The sequence below is a fragment of the Cebidichthys violaceus genome, unplaced genomic scaffold, assembly GCF_023349555.1.
Source record: "Cebidichthys violaceus isolate CVI_PGR_0920_01 unplaced genomic scaffold, fCebVio1.0.p SCAF_36, whole genome shotgun sequence".
Classification (NCBI taxonomy): domain Eukaryota; kingdom Metazoa; phylum Chordata; class Actinopteri; order Perciformes; family Stichaeidae; genus Cebidichthys; species Cebidichthys violaceus.
In genome coordinates this window covers 569,835-596,890 of record NW_027176550.1, presented here as the reverse complement: position 1 = coordinate 596,890, position 27,056 = coordinate 569,835, and the positions used below count along the sequence as shown (strand labels likewise).

The 27,056-nt window shown below is 41.6% G+C and overlaps 2 protein-coding genes across 2 annotated transcripts in view; both read left to right on the top strand.

Moving 5' to 3' along the window:
• The window catches only part of foxj1a (forkhead box J1a), a 5,046-nt gene extending 1,115 nt beyond the window's left edge, over nucleotides 1-3,931 (top strand). The window contains exon 2 of the mRNA XM_068725862.1: nucleotides 562-3,931. Within this exon, the coding sequence (XP_068581963.1) occupies nucleotides 562-1,398 (837 nt within the window). The 3' untranslated portion in view covers nucleotides 1,399-3,931. The remainder of the gene's footprint in view (nucleotides 1-561) is intronic.
• Nucleotides 3,932-17,386: 13,455 nt separating this feature from the next.
• amdhd2 (amidohydrolase domain containing 2) lies at nucleotides 17,387-26,706 on the top strand. The gene is made up of 12 exons (XM_068725811.1): nucleotides 17,387-17,710; nucleotides 18,715-18,852; nucleotides 19,961-20,097; nucleotides 20,581-20,720; nucleotides 21,654-21,708; nucleotides 22,056-22,268; nucleotides 22,638-22,726; nucleotides 23,633-23,777; nucleotides 23,870-23,977; nucleotides 24,588-24,656; nucleotides 25,081-25,182; nucleotides 25,283-26,706. The coding sequence occupies exons 2-12, from the start codon at nucleotides 18,770-18,772 to the stop codon at nucleotides 25,360-25,362; spliced, it is 1,221 nt and encodes a 406-aa protein (XP_068581912.1). The 5' UTR covers nucleotides 17,387-17,710; nucleotides 18,715-18,769; the 3' UTR covers nucleotides 25,363-26,706.
• The last annotated feature ends 350 nt before the right edge of the window (nucleotides 26,707-27,056 follow it).

Sequence of the window (27,056 nt, the reverse complement as noted above, 5' to 3'; positions counted from 1 at the left end):
CATTTAAACTTCAACGGGGGGGCATTCATGTGCCGTATGGTGCTCTGCACTTCCTGCTTCACTACAGGCTGACGTCCAATCTGTCAGCAACATTTTGGGGCAGAGAGTTCGATGAGAAGATCACAATCACTCTCGTTGCTGCACTGCAAATATGAAGCTTCAGCCACAGCAGCTGGTTAGCTTAGCTTAGCATAAAGACAGGAAACAAGGGGGAAACAGTTTGACAACATCCACCCACCAGCTCCTCTAAAGCTCATTCATCAGGCTGGTCTCATCCGACATTCGTATCTACACCTACGAAAAATAATGCGCCGTATAGATATTACCAAATTACGATCTTTTCCAAAACCTAACTTAGTATTTTACGATCGTTGGTATTCTAGCAGCGTGACGGTGAAACAGATGAGATACAACATGTTAATCAGCTTTAGAGGAGCTGGTAGGTGGATGTTGTTAGCTCCAGTCTTTATGCTAAGCTAAGCTAACTGGCTGCTAACCAGATAGACATGATAGTGACGTTGATGTCAAGCCGGTTGGTGATTTATTTGTCTCTTTGTTCAGAACTCCATCAGACACAATCTGTCGCTCAACAAGTGCTTCATCAAGGTGCCGCGGCAGAAGGACGAGCCGGGGAAGGGCGGCTTCTGGAAGATCGACCCGCAGTACGCCGAGCGCCTCCTGAGCGGCGCCTACAAGAAGAGGCGGATGCCGCCGGTCCAGATCAACCCGGCGCTGCAGAGCCGGCTCAGGGTCAACCTCCAGCCCCAGTCCAGAGGCCCCTGCGGCCCCGTGGGAGGTCACGACGGCCTGTGCATCAACCCCGAGTCCCAGCGGCTCCTCCGGGAGTTCGAAGAGGCGACCGGCGCCGACCAGAACTGGGACCCTCATCTGGCCGAGGGCACCATGCTGGGGTCCTGGCCCGTGGTGCGAGGGAGAGGCGGGCACAAGAGGAAACGGATGAGGCGCTGCAGCTCCCCGCTGCTCTCCACAGACGAACAGAAGGAGATCGGACCTCTGAAGGGGGACTTCGACTGGGACGCCCTGCTGGACTCGGCCCTTAACGGGGAGCTCAGTTTGGAGGGAGGAGAACCCCTGAGCCCCATCATGAAGGAGGAGGACCTGACGGTGCGGGGGGCCCACATCTGTCCCGTCGAAGCCCCCGCGGGGACAGCGGACATCCACGTGTTGGTGGAGACCCAAAGGAACGCCGACGGGTCGGACTTTGACGAGGAGACCTTCCTCGCCACCGCCTTCCTGGAGAGCCCCTGGCCAGAAGAGGAGGAGGAGCAAGGCCGCAGTGATTTCCTCTGTAGCTCCTCCGTCAACCTGGACCAGCTGTTTGACCTCGGAGACTCATTAGGAGGAGACCCGAGCACCCGGATTGACACCCTCCTCTGAGGAACAGTTGGTCTTCTTTCACACTGAGAACTCTCTGAGGAATAACAGACTCTTTAATTTTTTTTTAACACTCATAAAAACCCTTGTTGCCTTTTTTCAGGATGTTTAAAGTATTTTTTTTTAGTTCCTTTTTGATGCAGATTCATGGAGGAAATGAACAAAGACAGTGAACAGCAGCAGTTCACATCATCACCAGACCACCACAAAGGATGAATCTGTCTTCATGAAATATTTGGTCGTAGCAGCTCAGCGAGGTACTGACATGGATGTCTAGAGAGCTGCAGGGACGACGTATTTCTGTAGTCCAACAGGAAGTTAGCCTCACTGTTTCCCTCCACAAACAAACTCTCCCTCATTGTAGTCTATGTGAAACTATAACAACATGAGATATGAATTCCCTCTCACATACTCTCTCACAGCCCAACGGCTAACTAGCGAGCTAGCCCCTCTACATCTACCCGCATCAAAACAGGAAGTCGGTGCTAAAGTAGTAAAGCCCGCCTCTCGTTTTATTTGATTGGCTGCCTGGAACAAGCATGGCATCGACAAACGGTGCGATTCTACGTCTGGCGCAGAAAAGTTGAGAACATTTAAAATATTTGAGAGAGTCTAAAAACCGCGAGAAAAACTTGGCACTTGCATTCTCTCTAGTGTCCACCAGGGGGCGACTCCTCTGGTTGTATAGAAGTCTAGTCTAAAATGACTCTACTTCTCTCTTGATTTATTCCCTCAGTAAACATTGTAAACATGAGTTTATGGTCTCAATCTCTAGTTTCCAGTCTTCTTCAATACAGCATGATGTTCATTTAGTACATTATGCTCCATTTAAAGTCAAACAGACCATAAAGCAGGGGATGATTTAGGGGCGGGGCTACACAGTGATTTACGTGATGACGACTACGTCCACTTCTTATAAACAGTTCATGGTTTCAGTACGATCAGGTAGCTCCACCACCGTCTGAAGGAGAACTAGGGAGGATGTTTAGTCGTATCATTTACAGATTCACCAGAGGGGCGTTCACTGACCTACTTTATATCGTAGAACTAAACGTTCAAATCTCTTCAGCTTGTGTTAAACATAGACTTTATTTCAGACATCTAACCAGAAACACATTGACTTCCAGACGAGGAAACAGGAAGTGAAAAAAATGCTGACTCATGTCTGGTTTTGTTTTACGACTCATTCTTTGATTTCGCTCCCAGTTTGTCCCAGTGGTCAACTGTGGTACTACAACGAACAAATCTCCTGCAGCCCAAAAAGATAACTACTATAAAAGAGACAGGACGGCTTGAACTCCATACAAAGTTGATTATTATTTTGTCTTTAGGTTTAGTATTTGTAAAACTTCCCCAGAGTTTAGAAAAGTGACTTTGGCTTTCGTGCTCTGCAAGAACTGTTTCATTCGATTACTTGGCGGCCATCTTGGACTGTGGTATCCAATACATTCAGTTAAAGAAAAATCATCATTGCTTTTATTACAAAGCTGCATTAGTATGTGTTGCAAATTAACAACGCAGATTTGCACCACGGTTCCATTTGAATGAACTTTTTTCGAACATAAATTAACAAATTTGTTTAAATTTTGTTTGTGTGTGAACGGGCCTTTAGGAGGTCACATGGTGGTCTCTGTTTACATCATAAGAAGTGAGTCCATGTTGTTATTGTTCACTACGTCAGGCCTGAATGTGGGTTTTAAAGAGTCTGCTGATGATTGACAGAATATGTAAATACTGTGACAGCAGCACTACGATGATGAACATATTTGCCAAATGTTTGGTGTAGGAGTGATTTATTAGTTTTCTTTTTGCGTGTTGTTATTTTTTTTTGGTACTAACTATTCTCTGTTTGCAATTTTTCAAAAATAATTAGGACCAGTTTAACTAGATTAATAATTATTATGCAGGATAAGTTGATTTTTTTTCTGGAGGAAGTGGAACAGAGATGGTTTATTTCATATCAGAGTAGAAGTATTTACTTTTTGTTAGTGGTAGTCGAGGACAAATCTGTGGCGCAAAGGTTAAAACGGCTCGAGGTAAAATTCACCAACGACGAAATATGAAGACCTTATAAAGCTCTCTTTTAAAAAAACGTCCTCGTGAATGAATACCCGACCTTCTACGTGCCAAGAACAACACTCGGGACTCGACGGGGCGAACGTGTTTTTTAGTACAAAGACGGAATGTCTTTTTTTTTTGTTAACAAAAGATCTGATATCTGTCGTTGAATAACTAAACCAAATCACTCCATATGTACACAAGTAGTCTTAACTTTACTGTTTCCTTCTGAAATGTGTGAAAGTGCAATCAATGTACAGCGATACTTGTTATATTTTACATGCAGTTTACTTTAGAGACACAACCTTCACTGCTTTGTGTATTATGAGGTGTGTCAGCTCTTCTCGATCAAATAACACTGAAGTGTCTTACCTCATGATTGGCTCTGTGAAGTCAGAGACACCGTGTTCTTTTATTCTCCTGTCTTTGTTTTATTTTACACTTTTCTTTGTCAATAAAATAAATACATTTTACTGCATCTCGCTTGTCTTAATGATGTATATTATTCCTTTATTTCAGACTAAAAAATATCAACAACTATCAGATGAATTTAACATTAGATTTTGCACGAACATTCATGTTCCCCAGAGGATGAGTCCTAAAGACTTTGGTGGTCTTCTGACATTTGATTTAGCGCCACCATGAGGACAAACTTTTAATTTATTTAATAAATTATCTCTTCATCCACTCCATAGATTGGTACAACATTTTGTAGAGACCTTCATGATCCCTAGATGATGAATCCTATAAGGGATCATCTTACTTTTATCTGAATTTACCATTTTTTGATTTGATTTTAATTAAAATATCTCAAAAACTATCAGATAACTATTCAATTCTGTACAAACATTCATGTTCCCAAGAGGATGAACCTCACTGCCCTAATTTATTCAATGAAATATCTCAGTATCTCCTCGGTTGATTAGTAAAAACAATTTGTAGAGTACTTCTTGATCCCCAGATGATGAATCCTACTACTTAAGTGATCATCTTACTTTTTTTTAATCTTGCGCCATCGTGAGATTGAAAACATCTTTTATTTTTGTATTTTTATTGGAATATGTCAACAACTATTAGATTAATCGTGATGAAATGTGCTTCATCATTCATGTTCCCCTCGGGATGAACCACAATAACTCAGGTCTACATGTCAATGTGTCCAATACTTTTTTGTTTTATGACCAAAACACCTGCAGAGCTAAAGACATTCAATCAGCCCCAGCTGGACTCTGTGTTTACTGATATAAAGCTAATGTTAGCATGCTGTTATTAGCATCACAGACTCTTGTTTTCTTCTACTTGCAACCCCCCCCCCATCCTCTTTAGTGTGATTTACGTTGGTCTTTTCCTGCTCATCTCTTTCGACTCTTGCTGTGATCAGACAGTGGATGGGTAATGGTAGTTGGGGGGGTTGTTGGTGGTGGTCTTGGTCTCTCTTTCAGGTCTTTGTCTGAGCTCAGTGAGAATCTTGTTCCCCATGGCGCTCGGATCTGTGGTCCTTCAACGGGGTCCGTGTGGGGTCCAACGGGGACAAGTGTCCCACGCCCCCCCCCCTCCCCCTTCCCCCCCCCATATATCACGGCCTGTCTGCCCGGCTGTAGACCACACCGTCTCTCTCTCTGACCCCGCCGCAGATTAGCTAGGTGGCTCGCGTTCAGACAGTCACATGAATAGCCGCAGTAATCAAATGCAAATACGTAGAATTTAAGAAGCCTTTGCTGTCGTCCCCCCCCCCCCTCCCTCCAGGGGGTCTCTCTGTCAGTGAGCGTGTCTGTCTGTGGTCACTGATGATGAGGTAATGACGGCTGTAACGCTACACCTCTGTATGATGGACACCCAACACTCTGCTGGAGGAGCAGGATGCTCCATCTTCGTGCCCAAGCCGGAGAGCTATTTTTCCTGGAAAGGGGAGCTAACATTTCCCCTTCCTCCCCCCCCCCAACCTCCCTCCAAGCCCTGAGCTCCCTGCAGCCCCCCCTGGACAGCTATCACATGCTGGACTTGGCTCTCCAGCTGGATGGTGCAGGGCTCTCGTAATTGTAATGTGTGGCATGCTGGTCAGATGAGAGGCCCCGTGGTAACCCGATGCAGGTATTATCCGCGGGCCCTGCTGACGGCTGCAGGTAAGAGGAGCCTCCCCGGTGAAACGTTAGCTCCTCACTGCTCCTTCCAAAAGCCAGAGACGCTGCAAACTGAAAGTGCTAAACGCCAAACACCCGCTGTGGCCGTTTACAGTCGGGTTCAGCCGAAGTGACTAAGGATGAGATTAATAGGTTCGACGTCTTGTGCCCATGTTTGGTTCGGCTGTGTCCAGAATCTTCTCTTCTTGTTTTAACAGCTGCCGCGTGAACTAAAGATGGAGGACGGAGGGAGTCTGTGAAGCCCTACGGGGCCAATTTGTGTTATAAATAATTTTGACTTAACTTTAAAACCAACCACAAGATCTACTCACCAGCTGCTGTTGAGCTCCATCTCGTCCACGTTGGCTCAAAGCTAGATAATAATGAAATAAAGTACTAAGACAGTGTAGTGGTTCCACTAGACCAGACCACATAGTCAGACTGTAGCAGACATTTGAGCAAAGGTGGGTTTTATGGATCCAGTTCCTCATTTCTAACATAATTAAAAACATATTTATTATTTTAAAAGTCTCACTTTATAAGTAGAGATTGACTTTTAAATAGATTTTTCACCTTGGACCACAAGGTGTCTTTAGTAGCTGCTCTGGAGCTTTTGATCACATCACATGATCATCCTCAGCAGATGGGAGTCTCGAAAAAATGGGAGTTTGAACATCTGATGTCAGGCTAATAATGAAGTGGATGTGTGACATCACGAGAGGAACAGAGTGGAGACGTTCAGACGGATAATTCAAAGATGCCCCAGGATTCCACCGGTAGTCCTCTGGAGGAAGTGTCAGAAAACGAACGGTTGGTTAAGGATCTGCTGAGATCTGCTGAGATCTACTGGGAGCTGTGGGAGCCGTCAAGCTCATCCACAGGACCCCCCCCCCCCCCACCCCCACCCCCCCGTCCCTGTCCCTAAAAAAAGATGTGAAAAAGTGGACGGAGAAGAGACGGAGGGAATACGTCTTTTTTATCACACAGCTAATGAAAAGCCTGTTTCCTGGGTGACTACTGGTACCATTGTCATGTAGGAGTGTGTGTGTGTGTGTGTGTGTGTGTGTGTGTGTGTGTGTGTGTGTGTGTATGTGTGTTACTGGTCTCTTACCGAGGCTGTGGTGTTGATGGTGGAGCCCCAGATTTATTACAGGGAGGGTTTTGTGAAAGTTCACTTACCTTAAAGTGAAGCTCCTTCTGACCGATTTTTCACTTTAAATAAAAACGGCTGTTTTTCTGTTCTTCACTTTATTTAAACGTCGCTTTACTCTCGACACAGTCGGCCTGTAGAGCGCTTTACAGAAGCAGAGAATGAAGAAAAACATCAAACAAAGTCACACATAGAGACAATGAACACCTAGAAGCTGGTTAGTTAAGAGACAACCGGTCAAATATGAAGAGGAGCAATGAAGGATGAAGGATATTGAGACAGGTCGGTTCAGAGGTCTGAGTTTGGGGACATGGATCACGTTTCACCGTCTCACCTGTTTACCTGAAACTGCACCTGCCAACACATTGTTCTGAGGCAGGAATGCTTCAGTCCAAACAAAGACGTGTTCACACGTCCAGGGTTTGATGTCCTGAAGACTCAGTGCTGGAATGTACTTAAGTACATATTTGAGGTACTTGTACCTCTTGAAACATGGACTGTATAAAGGTCAAATAGTTTATCAAATATTATGTTTAATTATAAGTTAAACTCCCCAACAGTTTATACAAATACAGATGAAAACATCAGTCTATTAATCAGTTGTTAAGTCGGTCAAATGAATGTGAAACTATTCTTTAGTGTATTACTTTTACTGTAAAAGAGTACTTTAACTGTGTGGTATTAGTACTTTTACTGTAAAAGAGTACTTTAACTGTGTGGTATTAGTACTTTTACTGTAAAAGAGTACTTTAACTGTGTGGTATTAGTACTTTTACTGTAAAAGAGTACTTTAACTGTGTGGTATTAGTACTTTTATTGTAACAGAGTATTTTTACTGTGTGGTATTAGTACTTTTACTGTAACATAGTATTTATACTGTGTGGTATTAGCACTTTTACTGTAACATAGTATTTATACTGTGTGGTAGTAGTACTTTTACTGTAACATAGTATTTATACTGTGTGGTAGTAGTACTTTTACTGTAACAGAGTATTTATACTGTGTGGTATAGGTACTTTTACTGTAGTGGAGAATCTAAATACTTCCTCCACCTCTAGGTTGAGGCAGATGGAAGTGTTGTTGTTGTTGTTGTTGTTGTTGTTGTTGTTGATGTTGTTGATGTTGTTGTTGTTGTTGTTGTTGTTGGTGTTGTTGATGTTGCTGTTGTTGTTGTTGTTGCTGTTGTTGTTGTTGTTGTTGTTGCTGTTGTTGTTGTTGTTGTTGTTGTTGCCGTTGTTGTTGTTGTTGTTGTTGTTGATGTTGCTGTTGTTGTTGATGTTGTTGTTGTTGTACAACAATAAAAAGAGAGATTGTGATTTTGGATAATGTAACAGGTCCTATAAATATAGAAACGCATCGGGCCCAGTATGGAACCCTGTGGGACTCCACAGAACGTGGATGATGAAGACGAGTTAACTGAAGTAATGAAGGATCTGTTGGATAAATATGAAGAAAACCAACGTTATTGTTTCATGAATGTTTTCAGGAAGTGACGTGAATCAGACTCCCGCATGTGGGCGGTAACTGATCTCACATGAAAAATTAAACGCCATAAAACACAGCGGAGGTTGTTATAGCTGCTAGTTTTGATACAAGGAGACACTTTAAAAAAGAGTTCAACAGGTTTCTAAACGCTTTAAAGATCATATCAAGCGGCCGATTCAAACATTAACTTTTGTTTCTCTCGCAGGCGTTCACTTGTCTTGAGGGGGTTGTATGTTTAATGGAAACTGATGTTTTTATTTAAGATATTGTATGAATATCTATCAAAATGGACTAAAACACCAGCGTTGGCTGTAAAAACATGAGCGTCCTGTCACAGCCATATGTGTGCTGATGAGTCCGGGGTGTTGGGGTCAGCACCAGGATTTGTAGGTCTTTGTATGCGGCATCTTAAGGCTGACGGTGGGTGTCTTGTTTGGGGAGTGTGTGTTTGCATGTTTGCCTCTGTTGCAGCGCAGGCTGATGCTTCTTTGTGCTGAGGGGGGTAATCCGACATCCATCACAGGCTTTAGCAAGCAATACACACTCTGTGTAACAACATGGAGACAATGCCCGGGGAAACAGTGGGAGGGCCTCTTTATTCATTACGCAAGGCTAAGGGGGGGGGGGCTCTTTTGTAGGTGTTTCAGGGTTTCAGGGGGGACTGAATGAGGCGGCAGAAGACCGCCATGACAAAGCCAGTTCTGGAGTGACCAGTAAACCTGGGAAACTTCCAGAAGAGCTGTGGGAGTTCACCAGAGAAGCTCCACCTCCAGCTCCAGAGAGGCTGCTGACATGTTTGTGCTTGCTGGAGGACATCAGCTACGGTTGGATTCGTGGTGGTTGCTGTGGATACCAACCAGTTTTACAGCAAAGGACAGCGAAACATCGATTCAAACCGACTTTTGTAGCGTTAAAATATGAACTCCTTCTGGGGTTCATTATGCAATGGGACATGTTGTACTGTAAACTCACATGTCATGAAAGTTGTATTAGGTATTTACACTTTTTGGGGCCGTTTGAACACTATTGAAAATTCTTTTATTTATAAGTTATCAAACAACAACCAGGACAAAAGTTAAGACCAGAGATGAGACCACTTCCTCTAACGGCTCCCAGCTAATCTGTTTCCAGGATGAATGAAATGTAGGAAAACAAAGTGTTTGATTCTGTTTTACGACCTGCTGATCGAGCAAATGAGTTGCTATATTTACCAGACTGAAGTTTGGCCTTTTACTTTCCCCAAAACCCAAACCAACACCACACCTAAGCCAATTAGCTATCGTGTTATCTGTGAGCTGAACACCACCGTCATGGCACAGTGAAAACTACTCTCAGAGATGTTTGTATTTCCCAAACCCCCTTTTTAAGCTGCAAACGTCCCCCATGAACGGTGCACCAGTCTAATAATAGCAGAGACTGGCTGCATGTTAAGGCTCACATTGAGGTAGTACAGATGTTTATTGATCAACTGTTTGCTGGAGATAAAACCAGTGGTTCAATCTAATATTTCCAGCCTTCATTTTTATATTTAGACCATGACGTTAACCAAGAGCTTTGAGTGCCAATATATAATAAACATGTTTCATATATTTATGATGTTTCCTCATAGTGTTGATACAATAATCTCCATTATTATTCATCTATATCTATCTCAATGCCTTTGCTGTTACATGTGAACGTGAAGAAACGGGGCCAAACAAACAGTCAAATGTTTGTTCTTGTTGTCCTCCGAGGTTCTGCAGTGTTCTGCTGTCCAGGTAACATGAAGGTTAGTGACTCACTGCAGTGGCAGAACAATGGTCTCTAAATACCAGAGTCAGTTACCAAACATATTCTCAGCTTACACTCCTGTCTGCGACATTTCACACCAGCTATGAGCATTGTTTCCTCCAGATATCTACGGCCCCTCATGCAATGACGTGGAAATATACTCCACCACTGTGAGGAAAAAATAAAGATCCTGTAAGTCATCATAATGAGATACTGTCTCATAATAATGACTTACTATCTCATAATTCTCAAGATAATGAGATACTATCTTTTAATTATGAGATAGTATCTCACAATTATGAAGTCCTAAGTAATTATTTTGAGACAGTATCTCATTATAATGACATCTTACAGGATCTTTATTTTTTCCTCACAGTGGCGAAAATGGGCTTCCATACTATAGAGAGTGGCGCTGATGGAAGATGAGTCACCTAATGGAGGAAGAGTCACCTAATGGAGGAAGAGTCCCCTCATGGAGGAAGAGTCACCTAATGGAGGAAGAGTCCCCTCATGGAGGAAGAGTCACCTAATGGAGGAAGAGTCCCCTCATGGAGGAAGAGTCACCTAATGGAGGAAGAGTCCCCTCATGGAGGAAGAGTCACCTAATGGAGGAAGAGTCCCCTCATGGAGGAAGAGTCCCCTCATGGAGGAAGAGTCACCTAATGGAGGAAGAGTCCCCTCATGGAGGAAGAGTCACCTAATGGAGGAAGAGTCCCCTCATGGAGGAAGAGTCACCTGATGGAGAAGAGTCACCTAATGGAGGAAGAGTCACCTAATGGAGAAGAGTCCCCTCATGGAGGAAGAGTCACCTAATGGAGGAAGAGTCACCTGATGGAGAAGAGTCACCTGATGGAGGAAGAGTCACCTGATGGAGGAAGAGTCACCTAATGGAGGAAGAGTCACCTGATGGAGGAAGAGTCACCTGATACCTGCGTGTGCTGCTGAAAACCCTTCAGAGAGGCCGAGGCGGTAGAGGCGGTCCCTGTGGAGGGAAACGGGCTGAACAAGCAAACATAAACAGCCCCAACAGTGGGGGGGTGGGGGGGGGGGGGGGGGGGTGCATGTGTTCTCCTTGGCGGCCACAGTCTGACCTTGGCCTGGGCATGCACAGACCTGCCTCTACACACAATGCTGGGGGGGAGACTCACCGAGCCGCTTGCAGGACTTGGACCGGCTCAATGAGGAGGAGAATGAACACACAGCGCCGTAGTAGCCTCCCTCCACCTCCCTCCACCTCCCTCCACCTCGCTGCGTCTTTTAATGACTCCTTTCTTTTTTTCCACTTTCTCAAACACCCGTCGGATTCCAGCACACGGCTTTGGCCTCCGTTTACCACAGAGGATACTTTCTCTCTCTTTCCTCCTGCTCCCTTTTCCAAAACTTTAATTTGATTTCTTTATGGTCTTTGTATGTTTTCACAGCGGAGGGTGAAAGCTTTTTTTAAAAAGCTGCTGCTTTACATATCTGAGACTCTACGCCCTCAATAAGTGAGCTGCCGTGGCGACGGCGGCGGCGGCGGCGACAAAAGGGCCTCGTCCACACAACACCCGGTCAGACCCGGTCCAAGCCTCAGACCCCCCCCCCTCCAGCCTCGGACACCCCCAGCAAAGAGCCGCACGACGTCTCCGTTGTGTTTGCGGTGCATCTGCAGAATGACTTGATCGGAGTGGACGTGGGAAATCGAGCGAGGCGGCGAGCTTCCAGAACGTTTTTCTGTTTCTGGCTCCGATATCAGAACCTTTTTTTTTTAATGGCAGCTGGTTTGATTTGTGGTTTCAGTGTGAAGCTTCCCCCTCATCGTCCTCATCATCACTTTCCTCACACAGCTTTTGGAGAAACTGATGCAAAAGTGTCTTAAAGCTGCATTCTCTCTAGTGTCCACCAGGGGGCGACTCCTCTGGTTGTATAGAAGTCTAGTCTAAAATGACTCTACTTCTCTCCTGATTTATTCCCTCAGTAAACATTGTAAACATGAGTTTATGGTCTCAATCTCTAGTTTACAGTCTTCTTCAATACAGCATGATGTTCATTTAGTACATTATGGAACATTTAGAGTCACACAGACCATAAAGCAGGGGATGCTTTAGGGGTGGGGCTACACAGTGATTGACAGCTTGCTATCAGAGACGTATACGGCGTCTCTACGTCACTTCTCAGTCGAGATATGGTCACTTCCTGTTTATTGGTTGTGGAAAAAAACAAGATGGCGACGACCAGAACGCTGAACTCAAGGCTTCATAAACCAACGAGAGACGTCACTACGTCCACGTCTTATTTACAGTCTGCAGAGAAAGATTAATCATCAAATATTATAAAATCTTATTACTATAGTTTGATAATATTATATATATATATATATAATATATATATTCGCTAATATTTATACCGCGCTAAGCTGACGTTAGCATTTAGCTCACACTGCAGCCTCTGTAGTCTCTTTTCTTTCCCTGCGGCTCTCAGTCTGGGTTTAATATGTGATCTAATAACCCGTCGAGTCGAGCAATGATTGACTTCAAAAGAGGGAAGTGACACCGTCGCCAACCGACGCTTTAAAAATCAGCTTCCAAAACATTCTAACTCTGCAGACTGTTAACATCACACAAGGAGACTTTGTCTGTTATTATGTATTCACCCTGTCTAGTTATGGCTCCACCTTGGGATTCAAATTCAGATTTCAGCTGTGTGTGTGTGTGTGTGTGTGTGTGTGTGTGTGTGTGTGTGTGTGTGTGTGTGTTGCAGCCTGCTGGTTATTATATAAGTTAATGGCTGAGCACTGTGTCTATGAAGTTTATGACACCTCCTCCTCTTCTGTTCCTCAGCATCACTCCTGTCCTCTTCACAGCTGGGTGAGTCAGAGGGGGATGTGTGTGTGTGTGTGTGTGTGTGTGTGTGTGTGTGTGTGTGTGTGTGTGTGTGTGTGTGTGGGGGGGGGGGGGGGGGGGGTTCTCTTTACACCCCCCACCAGGGATCAGACAAACACTTATTAACTGAGAGGAATGCAAACAGGCCGGAGCTGAGATGCAAGACAGCATAGGGTGGAGGGGGGGGGGGGGTTATCGGGTGAAGAAAGAGAAAGGAGAAAGAGGAGAACCCCCCCCCCCCCCCCCGTCGTCTTTCTCCTCCCTTTACTTCTTGTAAACTCCCCACCCAGGAGATTGATCATGAACAAAGCAGCTCCTGAGGCTTCAGACATGACGGACAGGAAGTGATATCACACTTGATTTCAACTTATTTCATTATTCTATTCTTTAACATTCATTAACCTGTTTGTTTGTTTATAAAGATAAGACAAGACAGGTTAAGTCAAGTTAAATTAAGATAAGATAAGATGAGTTATGTTAAGTTAAGTTAAGTTAAGATAAATCAAGTTAAATTAAGATAAGATAAGTTAAGTTAAGTTTAGATAAGATAATATAAGTTAAGTTAAGTTAAGTCAAGTCAAGTCAAGTTAAGTTAAGTTAAATTAAGATAAGATAAGATGAGTTATGTTAAGTTAAGTTAAGTTAAGATAAGTCAAGTTAAATTAAGATAAGATAAGATGAGTTATGTTAAGTTAAGTTAAGTCAAGTTAAGTCAAGTTAAATTAAGATAAGATAAGATAAGTTATGTTAAGTTAAGTTATGTTAAGATAATGCCTCATGTTTAAATATGCAAATGAGGCATTATCTAATAGTAACATTTGTTGAATTTAGAAGAACTCTACAGACGCATACAGACAAAGTAATAGAATAAATGTTTTCTTTCCTCTAGTCTGAAAGAAGACGAGTTATAGAAGAGAAATAGACCAACATGTTCAAACTGAGCAGCGCATGCATAGTGAGGCCTGTAGAGTCATTCACCAGAGATTTATCAGAAAGTCTCGTGTGATCGGGACCTGAAATAAAAAAAATTTTAGGCGTCATTTAAATTGTGACGGACTCCTTTCTGTGTTCTGATCTAGCTTCCTGTTTATCTCCAGTTACTAACTACTGAAGACGATTGGTTAGTGCAGAGGAGCAGTGGGAGGCTGCAGAGGGAGGGCCGGCTGTCAATGAGGACAAATGACAACAGATTTAGCAGATTAGTGAAGTGAGTGGAGGAAAGAGAGGACACATCATGAGGACGTGTTGAACCTTTGTTTGCTAATGGATTTGACTTTTTTACCCCAACTGTTTGCAAACGATCCAAACGTCTCACATCACGTCAGAGGACGGGGGGGGGGGGGGGGGGGGGGGGGTGTTGAACTTCCTCCTCCTCACAGTGACGGTGAAGACAGAACAGACTCCCACCACTCATGTAAAAAACACATCATCTGGAACATAAATGTGTTTGATGTCCAAAGAAGAAAAAGATGCAAGCAGAAGATCCATCGAAGCAAAGCCCAAAGATTTAGTGACAAAGTAACCAGTAGATAAGTTAAGTTAAGTTAAGTTAAGTTAGTTACGTTACATTACGCTACGCTACGCTACGCTACGTTACGTTAGGTTAGGTTAGGTTAGGTTACGTTACGTTACGTTACGTTACGTTACGTTACGTTACGTTACGTTACGTTACGTTACGTTACGTTACGCTAAGTTAAGTTAAGTTAAGTTAAGTTAAGTTAAGTTAAGTTAAGTTAAGTTAAGTTAGGTTAGGTTAGGGTAGGGTAGGTTAAGTTAAGTTAGATAACAAAAGCTAAATTAAGATAAGTTAAGATTAAATGAATGAAATGAGCAAGATAAGTTAAGATACAGTAACATAGATTAAGTCAAGTTAAGTTAAGTCAGACAAAGTAACTGGTAGACAGTCAGACATTCACATCTAAAGGCCATGATATGCAGAAAACAAACTCAGACAATGATTGTAACTTCTGATTGGCCGAGTGCACAGAGGTGTGAAAGTACTTTTTTCTCTGCTGTACTTTGTAAGAGCAGAGACTGTCTGGACATGTTTCACTGCTGTCATCACCTTCAAGTCAGGTTTTCACTTTCATGACAACACAAGGACAGAACCTTTCATTTTGCATTTCCACTTCAATAAAATCTGATTATAAAGTAACAACAAAAACAAAACTCCTCCTGAGTTAAATGTTACTTCAGTAAACGTTTTTTTAAAAATCTCTCTTCTTTGTGTTCAGAACAAACAGAATCTGGGAAACATTAAGTCTCTAAAACATATTTAGTTTTATATAAACGTCATTTAAATATATAATTGTCCGAAATGTTCCATGTCTGGAACTGATGGTGCCGATGTTTCTTCTTTTACTGCACTAATATGAGCTCATTATATCGATAATATAATATTTATCGATCAGGTTCTAGTTTGAACTAAACTCTCTTCTTTTGTCTATAAAATGTTTAAAAGCTGAAAGAAACATATTGAAATGTCTTGTTTGATTTCTCAAAGATGTTCAGTTTGATGTCGCTAAGTTAGGTTAAGTTAAGTTAGGTTAAGTTAAGTTAAGTTAAGTTAAATTAAGATATGTTAAGATATGTTATGTTATGTTATGTTAAGTTAAGTTAAGTCAAGATAAGTTAAGATAAGATAAAATAAGTTATGTTATGTTAAGTTAAGTTAAATTAAGTTAAGTTAAGATATGTTATGTTATGTTATGTTAAGTTATGTTAAGTTAAAAAAAGATCAAATAAGTTATGTTATGTTAAGTTAAGTTAAGTTAAGTCAAGGTAAGTTAAGATAAGATAAAATAAGTTATGTTATGTTAAGTTAAGTTGAGTCGTAAACTGAGAAACGTGTTTCTTGTTTCTTCTGCAGCCTCCAGCTCAACCGTTTCACCGTGACCTTGCCCCCCTCCCCCTCCCCCCCTCCCCCCTCACTGGATCAGTTGCTCAGCTCAGTGTTTTGCAAGTCAACAAAATTCCCATAAAGCGGACGCTGCGCGGCGCCCCTGAACTCGGCACACACAAACTTGGCTGCTCATTGAGGATTAAAGGAGTCAGGGATGCTGAAAGGCCACCACGCAGACTCTGGAGTTAAGCGTCCGTGAATGAGATGTGGCGACTCCAAAAACAAAGCTACTGTGTCACTCAGAGGGGGAACGCTGACGTCACGGCTCACAAAGGACCGGGGGAGGGCAGTCTGTAAAATATAGCAGAACGTCCTGGTTCTCTTCTCAAATATGCACCAGAGCTGCTGCCAAGTCGTCTTCTGTTTGTGTCCACACAGGAGCGTTTGCTCTGTGTCTCGGTGGAGATGGACTCTCTGATCCATATTGGGGGGGGGGGGGGGGGGGTCTCTCATGGTCTCCTCATGGGTGGCCTGGTTTGGCCGGAGGACACAGGACGGAGGACTCTCGTAGTGGTCTCCATGGGGATGAGCAGGACCTGGGGAGGTATCCGGCTTACTGGAAACGTGGTTTATTGTTGACTTTCAGGAATGGGGGAGGGGGGGGGTAACTGAAGCAGGGGGGGGTGGGTGTGTGCGTGTGGGGGGGTGGGGGGGGGGGGGGGGGGGGGGGGGTGGAGACAGAGGTTGGTGCTGCACTTCCTGGTTCGTCCTGCTCACCTCACAGGTCACCAACTTACACTGACGTACAAGTACATTTATGTACAAATACTACAAGTTAAAGTCCTGTAAATGTAAGTGTACAGAAGTATTATCAGATAACTGTGGTTGAAGTATCGAAGGTACAAGTACTCCCCTGTGAGTGATATAATCTAAACTAACAGTTTGTGACTTCAGACAATAAAGAGATGAACAGACCTCCAGACTTTACAACATGAATCATAATGGAAGTTATGAACGTAGTACATGCTGCTGATGAAGTATAGTGTACTTATGGAAGTACTTAGATACACAGAGCCAGAATAGAAGTATTCAGAACAGATAAACAGAAGAAAAGTCAAGTGAGGTTCGTGTTTGAATGTTGTGCTTTGGCTCCCTCTGCTGGCTCTGTAGCTTTAAGTACTGAAGACACACGCACGCGCACACGCGCACACGCACACACGCACGTACATACACGTGAAATACATTAAATTATCCAATACTTTAAAAAAAAGAAAAGGTCCAAAAATGAATTAAGCTATCAGAACTTAGTTACTTCTTCTTTTGAGAATACTGCTGTACTTTTACTGCATGGCGCTGAGAATACTGCTGTACTTTTACTGCATGGAGCTTAGAATACTGCTGTACTTTTACTGCATGGAGCTGAGAATACTGCTGTACTTTTACTGCATGGAGCTGAGAATACTGCAGTACTTTTACTGAAGTAGGTTTTTTAAAGCAGGACTTTTATGTCAAGAGAAGTGAACATGTATGTTTCTTTATTTATATTTTGTATTAAACTGTATTTACTTTTAATACATTACTCAGTAATAACGGGTCAGAAGTGAGTTGTGTACAGTGTTCATCTTCGGTGTACTTCAGGGACAGTTGCTTCTCGTGTTGTGATCAGCTGACCTGCAGCAGTCACATGACATCCGTTTCCCTCGTTTCTATTCGACGCACTCAGCTGAAAACGGTACCAACACCAGACGAGTATTTTTAATACTGCGGAACACTAGTTGGGTTATTTCTTTGCTTGCTAACTGAAAAATAGCTGAATAAAAATACGGAATGTACGGTCGCCGAACTCGCTTAGAAATACACTAGTTTAATGTGTCTTTCGCCTGTATTTGTGTGGAAGAAGAGCGACGTGGTGACGGTAGAACAAGTTTTAATTCTACTGGAAAAAGTGTAGTATTGTGTATTTGGTGTTCGCCGAATTGACGACTGGATTGTACCAATCCTCGGAATACTTACCTCTTTCCTTCTCAAGGTATGTTAAGTATTCTCAGAGATAACGACACCTTAAATTGTCTGTTTTCAGAATGGAGTTTGGTTTTGTGCTCTTTCACGCAGATAACAGACCAGAGCCACAAGTAGTAGTTTCCCAAAGACAGCCATGTAATAGTACTCATGTAATAAAACCTGAAAGTTAGTGTTACGGATATGTATCTTCCTCGTTGCAACATCGAGAGCATAAAGACCATCAGGGGTCAAAGTCAGCTGCTGCACCTCCACGGATAAGATATCAAATATCATTTAATCCTGGTGAATCATTATCATTAAATACTGGTGAATCATTATCATTTAATCCTGGTGAATCATTATCATTTAATCCTGGTGAATCATTATCATTTAATCCTGGTGAATCATTATCATTTAATCCTGGTGAATCATCATTTAATACTGGTGAATCATTATGATGTAATACTGGTGAATCATTATGATTTAATACTGGTGAATCATTATTATCATTTAATCCTGGTGAATCATTATCATTAAATACTGGTGAATCATTATCATTTAATACTAGTGAATCATTATTATCATTTAATCCTGGTGAATCATTATCATTAAATACTGGTGAATCATTATCATTTAATACTAGTGAATCATTATTATCATTTAATCCTGGTGAATCATTATGATTAAATACTGGTGAATCATTATCATTTAATACTGGTGAATCATTATGATTTAATACTGGTGAATCATTATCATTTAATCCTGGTGAATCATTATGTTTTTAAAAATGCTTGTTAAAATGTCCCAGTGTGATTTTGTCCAAAGATATTCAGTTTGAGAGAAAGAAAAAACATAATTAAAGGAGTTTTCTTAACTTGAAACATTCCTTAAATTATGAATTGATTATCAAAACAGCTGTCGATCTAATTGATTAATCTATAAAAAATGTTCTTGTTGCAGCCCATGTTTCATGGCAACAAAGTATTAAAATGTTTAACAGGAGCGTTTGATTTGTTCTGTTGCATCTTTCAGTCCTCTGACGCTGAGCGGACGGAGTTTGTCTCCACCCGTCTGCTGAGAGACAAACATGCCGTCCAACAAGTCAGTGTCTGACGCTTCAATCACCCAGTTTATCAACTGTAGGATACTGAGAGAGCACCAGCTGCAGAGGTAACACTCAACATCAACACATAAAGGAACACTTCATCCTTCAGTTTATCACAAACATTCAACGTCAACACATAAAGGAACACTTCATCCTTCAGTTTATCACAAACATTCAACGTCAACACACAAAGGAACAATTCATCCTTCAGTTTATCACAAACATTCAACGTCAACACATAAAGGAACACTTCATCCTTCAGTTTATCACAAACATTCAACATCAACACATAAAGGAACACTTCATCCTTCAGTTTATCACAAACATTCAACGTCAACACATAAATGAAACACTTCATCCTTCAGTTTATCACAAACATTCAACGTCAACACATAAAGAAACACTTCATCCTTCAGTTTATCACAAACATTCAACGTCAACACATAAATGAAACACTTCATCCTTCAGTTTATCACAAACATTCAACGTCAACACATAAAGGAACAATTCATCCTTCAGTTTATCACAAACATTCAACGTCAACACATAAAGGAACACTTCATCCTTCAGTTTATCACAAACATTCAACATCAACACATAAAGGAACACTTCATCCTTCAGTTTATCACAAACATTCAACGTCAACACATAAAGGAACACTTCATCCTTCAGTTTATCACAAACATTCAACGTCAACACATAAAGGAACACTTCATCCTTCAGTTTATCACAAACATTCAACGTCAACACATAAATGAAACACTTCATCCTTCAGTTTATCACAAACATTCAACGTCAACACATAAAGGAAACACTTCATCCTTCAGTTTATCACAAACATTCAACGTCAACACATAAAGGAACACTTCATCCTTCAGTTTATCGCAAACATTCAACGTCAACACATAAATGAAACACTTCATCCTTCAGTTTATCACAAACATTCAACGTCAACACATAAATGGAACACTTCATCCTTCAGTTTATCACAAACATTCAACATCAACACATAAAGGAACACTTCATCCTTCAGTTTATCACAAACATTCAACGTCAACACATAAAGGAACACTTCATCCTTCAGTTTATCACTGTGTGTGTGTGTGTGTGTGTGTGTGTGTGTGTGTGTGTGTGTGTGTGTGTGTGTGTGTGTGTGTGTGTGTGTGCGCGTAGAGAGGACCTGTGGGTGCGTGACGGGAGGATTTTAGATCCAGAGAAGTTGTTCTTTGATGAACAAGGATACGCAGATGAACGTGTGGACTGTGAAGGCAGCATCATCGCACCGGGCTTCATAGACGTCCAGATCAATGGTAACACACACACACGCACACACACACGCACACACACAGCAGTCTGTCCTCATTGATCCTGTAGGACATGTCTTCAGCAGTCTGTCCTCTTGTCCTCAGGAGGACTCATTGATCTTGTAGGACATGTCCTCAGCAGTCTGTCCTCTTGTCCTCGGGAGGACACATTGATCCTGTAGGACATGTCCTCAGCAGTCTGTCCTCAGGGGGACACATTGATCCCGTAGGACATGTCCTCAGCAGTCTGTTCTCTTGTCCTCAGGAGGACACATTGATTCCGTAGGACATGTCCTCACCAGTCTGTCCTCTTGTCCTCAGGAGGACACATTGATTCCGTAGGACATGTCCTCACCAGTCTGTCCTCTTGTCCTCAGGAGGACACATTGATTCCGTAGGACATGTCCTCACCAGTCTGTCCTCTTGTCCTCAGGAGGACACATTGATTCCGTAGGACATGTCCTCACCAGTCTGTCCTCTTGTCCTCAGGAGGATACGGTATTGACTTCTCTCAGGCCTCGGAGGACGTCAGCAGTGGACTTTCCTTTGTGTCCAAGAAGATCCTTCAGCACGGCGTGACGTCCTTCTGTCCCACGCTGGTCACGTCTCCTCCGGCCGTCTATCACAAGGTAACTGGTTTTTACTGGAGTTCTCCTGAGTCCTCGAACACAACACGGCACCTCCTCAAAATGAGAACCTTCAGGACATTTTAAACGTCACAAACTCTATTTCTAATTATTCTACATGACTGTTTTATTTCACATCTTCATTCAGATTATTGTCTGAAAGTTCTCATGACTTTTATTATTTTTATAAAGGTTTGTCCTCTTGTTTTATTGTTCTTTTCTTTGTTTCTGTAATTAACTGTATACAACCAAAATGTTACATGTACATGAAATACTAGTACAAGAGTTATTTAACCATCTGAATAAATAAAATACATATAAAAACAATCCACCTGCTGACGCTGCTTCTATTATATTATATCACATATATACATATTAATATATATACATATTAACATATATATATATATATATATATATATATATATATATATATATATATATATATATATATATATATATTTACCTTGCAGTTCCATATACCATATTCTCTGTCTGTGTAGTTTACTATTTACTTTACATTTTATGATTATTTTAATCTATTTTTGTGTATCTTGCGCTGCTTTTACATAAAAAGGCTCATTTGATCTAATCTCTTTTCTTTTCTTTAATAATACTGATAATATGTATAAAATATTTAAATAAACAAAGTCAGAATGAAGTCAGTTGATTTGATACTGAATGACACAGATGTGATTGACAGGTCTGATTTAATTTAATTATATTAATTAATTAATTAGTGGCCTTAAACTAACCAACTCACTTTAAATGTTCTCAAGTGAAATTCACTTTTTAAACTCTATTTTCTTGTTTTTTGTCTAACTTTATTATTCGTGAAATGAAGCTTCTGCCGCCATTCCAATCTGTCCTTTTTTAATGAGAAGATATTAATACATTTGTATTTATTAATATTCATAATGAAAATGTGTGTTTTAGGTTCTGCCTCAGGTCAAAGTTCACGATGGAGGACGGGGAGGAGCTGGAGTTCTGGGTGAGATGTTGATCACTTCTTGTGAATCTTGTCAATAATATGTTACGTAGTCATATCTCATATTCAGTCATATCTCATATTGAGTTCATGTTCTCTGTAATATTGTTAAATGTTATATTATTATATATTATATAGGTGGAGGCTTCAAATGAGCCCATTTGGTTTTGACCTCTTCCTGCTCTGAGATATCGTTTATCTCTGTTATGTTTTATCTTTTATTTCACTGTAAAATAACTTGTTAAGGGGACTATTTTCAGTGGCGGATGAATCCTCACGTTGTGTTCTAGAGGCTGCTTAATTATCTGTATATTTATATACGTAGATACATATTATATGATACGTATTAGGCTTCCATCTGGAGGGCCCGTTCATCAGCGTGGAGAAGAAAGGAGCTCACCCGGAGAGGTTCCTGAGGACCTTCGGGTCCGGAGGGATCGAGGACCTGATGGACGCCTACGGCAGCCTGGACAACGTCGCCATGGTGACGCTGGCTCCCGAGCTGGCCGGCAGCCAATCGGTGGTGAGGGAGCTCAGCCGGAGGGGCATCACGGTGTCTCTAGGTGAGCGTCTCGGTACTCTGTTGGTACTCTGTTGGTACTCTGTTAGTACTCTGTTGGTACTCTGTTGGTACTCTGTTGGTACTCTGTTAGTACTCTGTTGGTACTCTGTTAGTACTCTGTTAGTACTCTGTTGGTACTCTGTTGGTACTCTGTTGGTACTCTGTTGGTACTCTGTTAGTACTCTGTTGGTACTCTGTTGGTACTCTGTTGGTACTCTGTTAGTACTCTGTTGGTACTCTGTTGGTACTCTGTTGGTACTCTGTTAGTACTCTGTTGGTACTCTGTTGGTACTCTGTTAGTACTCTGTTAGTACTCTGTTGGTACTCTGTTGGTAGTATTTACGTGTGTACACACCTGTCTCCTCTCCAGGTCACTCTGTGGCCAACCTGTCTCAGGCTGAGGAGGCCGTTCACCACGGAGCCTCCTTCATCACCCACCTGTTCAACGCCATGCTGCCTGTGAGTCCTTCTACATGTGTAGTACTTCTACTGGACCATAGTCCTTCTACATGTGTAGTACTTCTACTGGACCATAGTCCTTCTACATGTGTAGTACTTCTACTGGACCATAGTCCTTCTACATGTGTAGTACTTCTACTGGACCATAGTACTTCTACATGTGTAGTACTTCTACTGGACCATAGTCCTTCTACATGTGTAGTACTTCTACTGGACCATAGTCCTTCTACATGTGTAGTACTTCTACTGGACCATAGTACTTCTACATGTGTAGTACTTCTACTGGACCATAGTCCTTCTACATGTGTAGTACTTCTACTGGACCATAGTACTTCTACTGGACCATAGTACTTCTACATGTGTAGTACTTCTACTGGACCGCAGGACTTATACACTGTAGTAGTACTTCTACTGGACCAGAGGACTTATACACTGTAGTAGTACTTTTACAGGACCACAGTACTTATACATTGTGGTATTAGTACTTCTACTGCAGTAAAGGACATGAATACTTCCTGTACCTCCTTGTCTTCCTGAAGTTGCTCGTCTCCATTTATCTCTGATTAGATCTCATTAATTCATTATGTCTTTTCCTTCTCCTCCTTCTTCTTTTATCTTCTCCTCCTCCTCCTTATTTCTCTCCTCCTTCTTCTATCTTCTTCTTCTTCTTCTTCTTCTTCTTCTTCTTCTTCTTCTTCTTCTTCTTCTTCTCCTCCTCCTCCTCCTCCTCCTCCTTCTTCTATCTTGTCCTTCTCCTCCTCCTCCTCCTTCTTCTATCTTGTCCTTCTCCTCCTCCTCCTCCTTCTTCTATCTTGTCCTTCTCCTCCTCCTCCTTCTTCTATCTTGTCCTTCTCCTCCTTCTTCTCCTCCGCCCCCCCTCCTCCTCCTCTCTCTGCTGTGGTCCAGTTCCACCACCGTGACCCTGGTATCGTGGGTCTTCTGACCAGTGACCAGGTCCCTTCAGACGGGACGGTCTACTACGGGATGATAGCTGACGGGATCCACACCAACCCGGCCGCCCTGCGCATCGCCCACAGAGCGCACCCTTCAGGTCAGTGGCTGTCCTGGTTGACAAAGCTCCGATGTCACTTCCTGTCCTGACCCGATGTCGCTTCCTGTCGTCGCCTCTTATTGTTCCCTCAGGTCTGGTTCTGGTGACGGACGCCATCGCGGCGATGGGTCTCCCTCCTGGTCGCCACACTCTGGGCCAGCAGGTCCTTGAGATCCAGGGTCTTCACGCCTACGTGGCAGGTCTCAAGCTCCTCTTACGTTTAAAAAACAAATCAGCTGTTTGATAAACTGATAACATTTTACAGATTACACGTGAACACATCATGATAATAATGTACCTTCAGCCAGTACTCATTTTCACTGAGCAGAGCCTGAAAGCATCATAATGTAACTGAACCTCCGTTGGTTAGCCGTTAGCGTTGCTGCTAATGTTACTAGCTCTCCTCTGATTGGTTGTTTACAATGAAACATGATCAGAGATCAGAGACTAGAACCACATGTTCTACTGAGTACTGGAGGAGAACCACTTTAAAACTTTATTTACACTCTGATGGTTAACGTTAAAACTTTATTTACACTCTGATGGTTAACGTTAAAACTTTATTTACACTCTGATGGTTAACGTTAAAACTTTATTTACACTCTGATGGTTAACGTTAAAACTTTATTTACACTCTGATGGTTAAGGTTAAAACTTTATTTACACTCTGATGGTTAACGTTAAAACTTTATTTACACTCTGATGGTTAATGTTAAAACTTTATTTACACTCTGATGGTTAAGGTTAAAACTTTATTTACACTCTGATGGTTAATGTTAAAACTTTATTTACACTCTTTCTGTGTTTTAGGCACTACGACGCTCTGCGGCAGCATCGCTACGATGGACATGTGTGTGCGTCACTTCAAACAGGCTGCAGGTGAGTTTGTGCAATTTTTTTTTTTTACGATTTGATATAATAACTTAAGAAGAACAGCAGAAACGCAACTAAACAAACACTCCAGTTTAAAAATGTTGGAAACAAATAACATGCTTACGACTTCTTCTTTTTTTATCCTGTGTGTTGAGTTCTGGAGCAACACAAAGCTTCTCAAAGACGGGTTTTTGTTGTAAAATATTTGTCTTTTTATCAGGAATTCCTGAGATTTCTCCCCAGAAATGTTTCTAAAACCAGAAATGCAGATAATTAATCATAAGATAACAGTACTTTCCTCCAGTAAACACAATGTTCCTCAGTATTCAAACACACACAAATCCTGCAAGTACTATTCCAGGAAAATGGTGTCAGAATTTTACGAGAAGTTCCACTAAATAATGTGATTTAATTGGTTTTATCTGACCAGGCTGCAGTGTAGAAGAAGCTCTGGAAGCTGCTTCGCTCCATCCAGCTCAGCTTCTGGGTATCGTCCACAAGAAGGGGAACCTGGACTACGGATCGGACGCAGGTCAGGATCCAGAAGAGAATCTCCATCTCTCATCAGAAACATTCATTATTATTATTATGTCATACTTATATAATTATGTTTGATGTGTCCGTGTTCGCAGACCTCGTTTTGCTCGATGACGCCCTCAACGTCAAAGCCACCTTTATCTCTGGAGAGGAGGTCTGGAGAAAAGAACCATAGAAGAAGAAGAAGAAGAAGCAGCCTGACGCTGGGAGCCGCGGTGCCTTCAGGGGAAAGCTGTAAATCACAGAACCACAAATCTGTTGAATGTTTTTGTTCATCAGGAAGCACAGTGAACTTTATCTTCAGTGGCTCTTTAATTTAAAAACGATCCGGTTTAACTGATTGGAAACTATTGGATGGATGAAATCTAAGGACTTTTCTTGAGTCTCAGTTGTACTTTTAAATATTTAGTTTAGGTTGAAAGTTCAACTTAGACTGCTGACTGAAGTACTTGTGTACAGCTGAGCCTGAAGCCCCATGCAGACAGAGCTAATATTAATTCATTCATATTACTTCCTCTAATAAAAGTCCTCATTCTTGACAGCAGTAATTATTAACGATGAGGCCGCTTTTACAGAAAGAAAGAGACGTGATGGTTAAACACATGAAGCTCACGTTTGATGAACTTCCTTCATTTGTACGAGTTGACTGATGTTAACGTGATTTATCTATAAATATATTATATCCATAGACTGTAGATAGGATCATTGTTTTTGGCCGTCGCCATCTTGTTTTTTCCTGTCGCCATCTTTGTTCTTGTCTTTCGCCATCTTGGTTTTTGGCCGTCGCCATCTTGGTTTTTGGCCGTCGCCATCTTTGTTCTTGTCTTTCGCCTTCTTGGTTTTTGGCCGTCGCCTTCTTGGTTTTTGGCCGTTGCCATCTACTTCAGACTCAGTAGCATAAACAGATCTTTCTATAAACTCTTAAAATGTGTCTTGGTGGACTGGATTTAAATTACAGGAGGTTCAGTTAGCTCACTGAAAAACGTTTTAGATTCTTACAGGGAAGATGGTTGAAAAATCACAGACACACAAGCTCCAGATGGAATTAACATCATTGATCTGATGACATAGAGACATGGATCCAGTCCAAATGGGGCTTCAGATGTCCTAAAAAGGCCACCGTTCAGAGATTATACCTTTTTACAAAAGATACAAACTTGACTTTTTTCCTCAAGACCTTTCAATTTAAGAATATCGTAGTTCTTTCTCCATATTTCATCCATCCAGAAATGTTGTTTTTTGGGTGTTTATTGATCATTGTAGCCTCACAGGACCGCTGCACATTTGTTGGACTGACTTTGCTGATACTTTAGTAAATAAATCTGTTTTATAATTAAAATATATTTAAATCAAATATCAGCAATCAAACCCTGAGTCATACGACCCTTCTCTAAATGTTTGTAGATTTGAGGTGTATTTCTGACAGGGTTTTATGAATGATTAAATGCACATAATCATTTTACACAGATCTGTGTTAAAGGGAAACATTTTGCTATTAAAGTACATAAATCAACTTCCAGTGGATGTTGCTGTGACGATTTCTCCTTTTCTAAGTAATATTTACTTTTGTTTTATTATCTGATGTTTGGGTGGATTTTTGTTGTTTTTATCTGATTTATTCAGTTTGTTATTACAGTTCATAGATCCTCCACAGGTCATATTTAAGGGGAAGTCACTCTCTTGTTTAACAGCTCAGAGACATGTGAAAGACACAAGCCAACCATTGGGAACCATTGGTTAAATGCATTGCTTTCATTTATTTTGCAAAATCTTAATTTGAGTAAAAGTACAATATTTTCCTCTGAAATTGCACCGACGTATTTTTAGTTTTACCAACAATTTGCCATAAAAATGGATCAAAGTACCAAA

What these genes read in the sequence shown, in the direction of transcription:
- amdhd2 (XM_068725811.1), top strand. Translation starts at nt 18,770, where the DNA reads ATGCCGTCCAACAAGTCAGTGTCTGACGCTTCAATCACCCAGTTTATC. An exon ending in AGAGAGCACCAGCTGCAGAG is followed by an intron (nt 18,853 to 19,960) that starts GTAACACTCAAC and finishes GTGTGCGCGTAG; the next exon opens with AGAGGACCTGTGGGTGCGTG. An exon ending in GGGAGGAGCTGGAGTTCTGG is followed by an intron (nt 21,709 to 22,055) that starts GTGAGATGTTGA and finishes GATACGTATTAG; the next exon opens with GCTTCCATCTGGAGGGCCCG.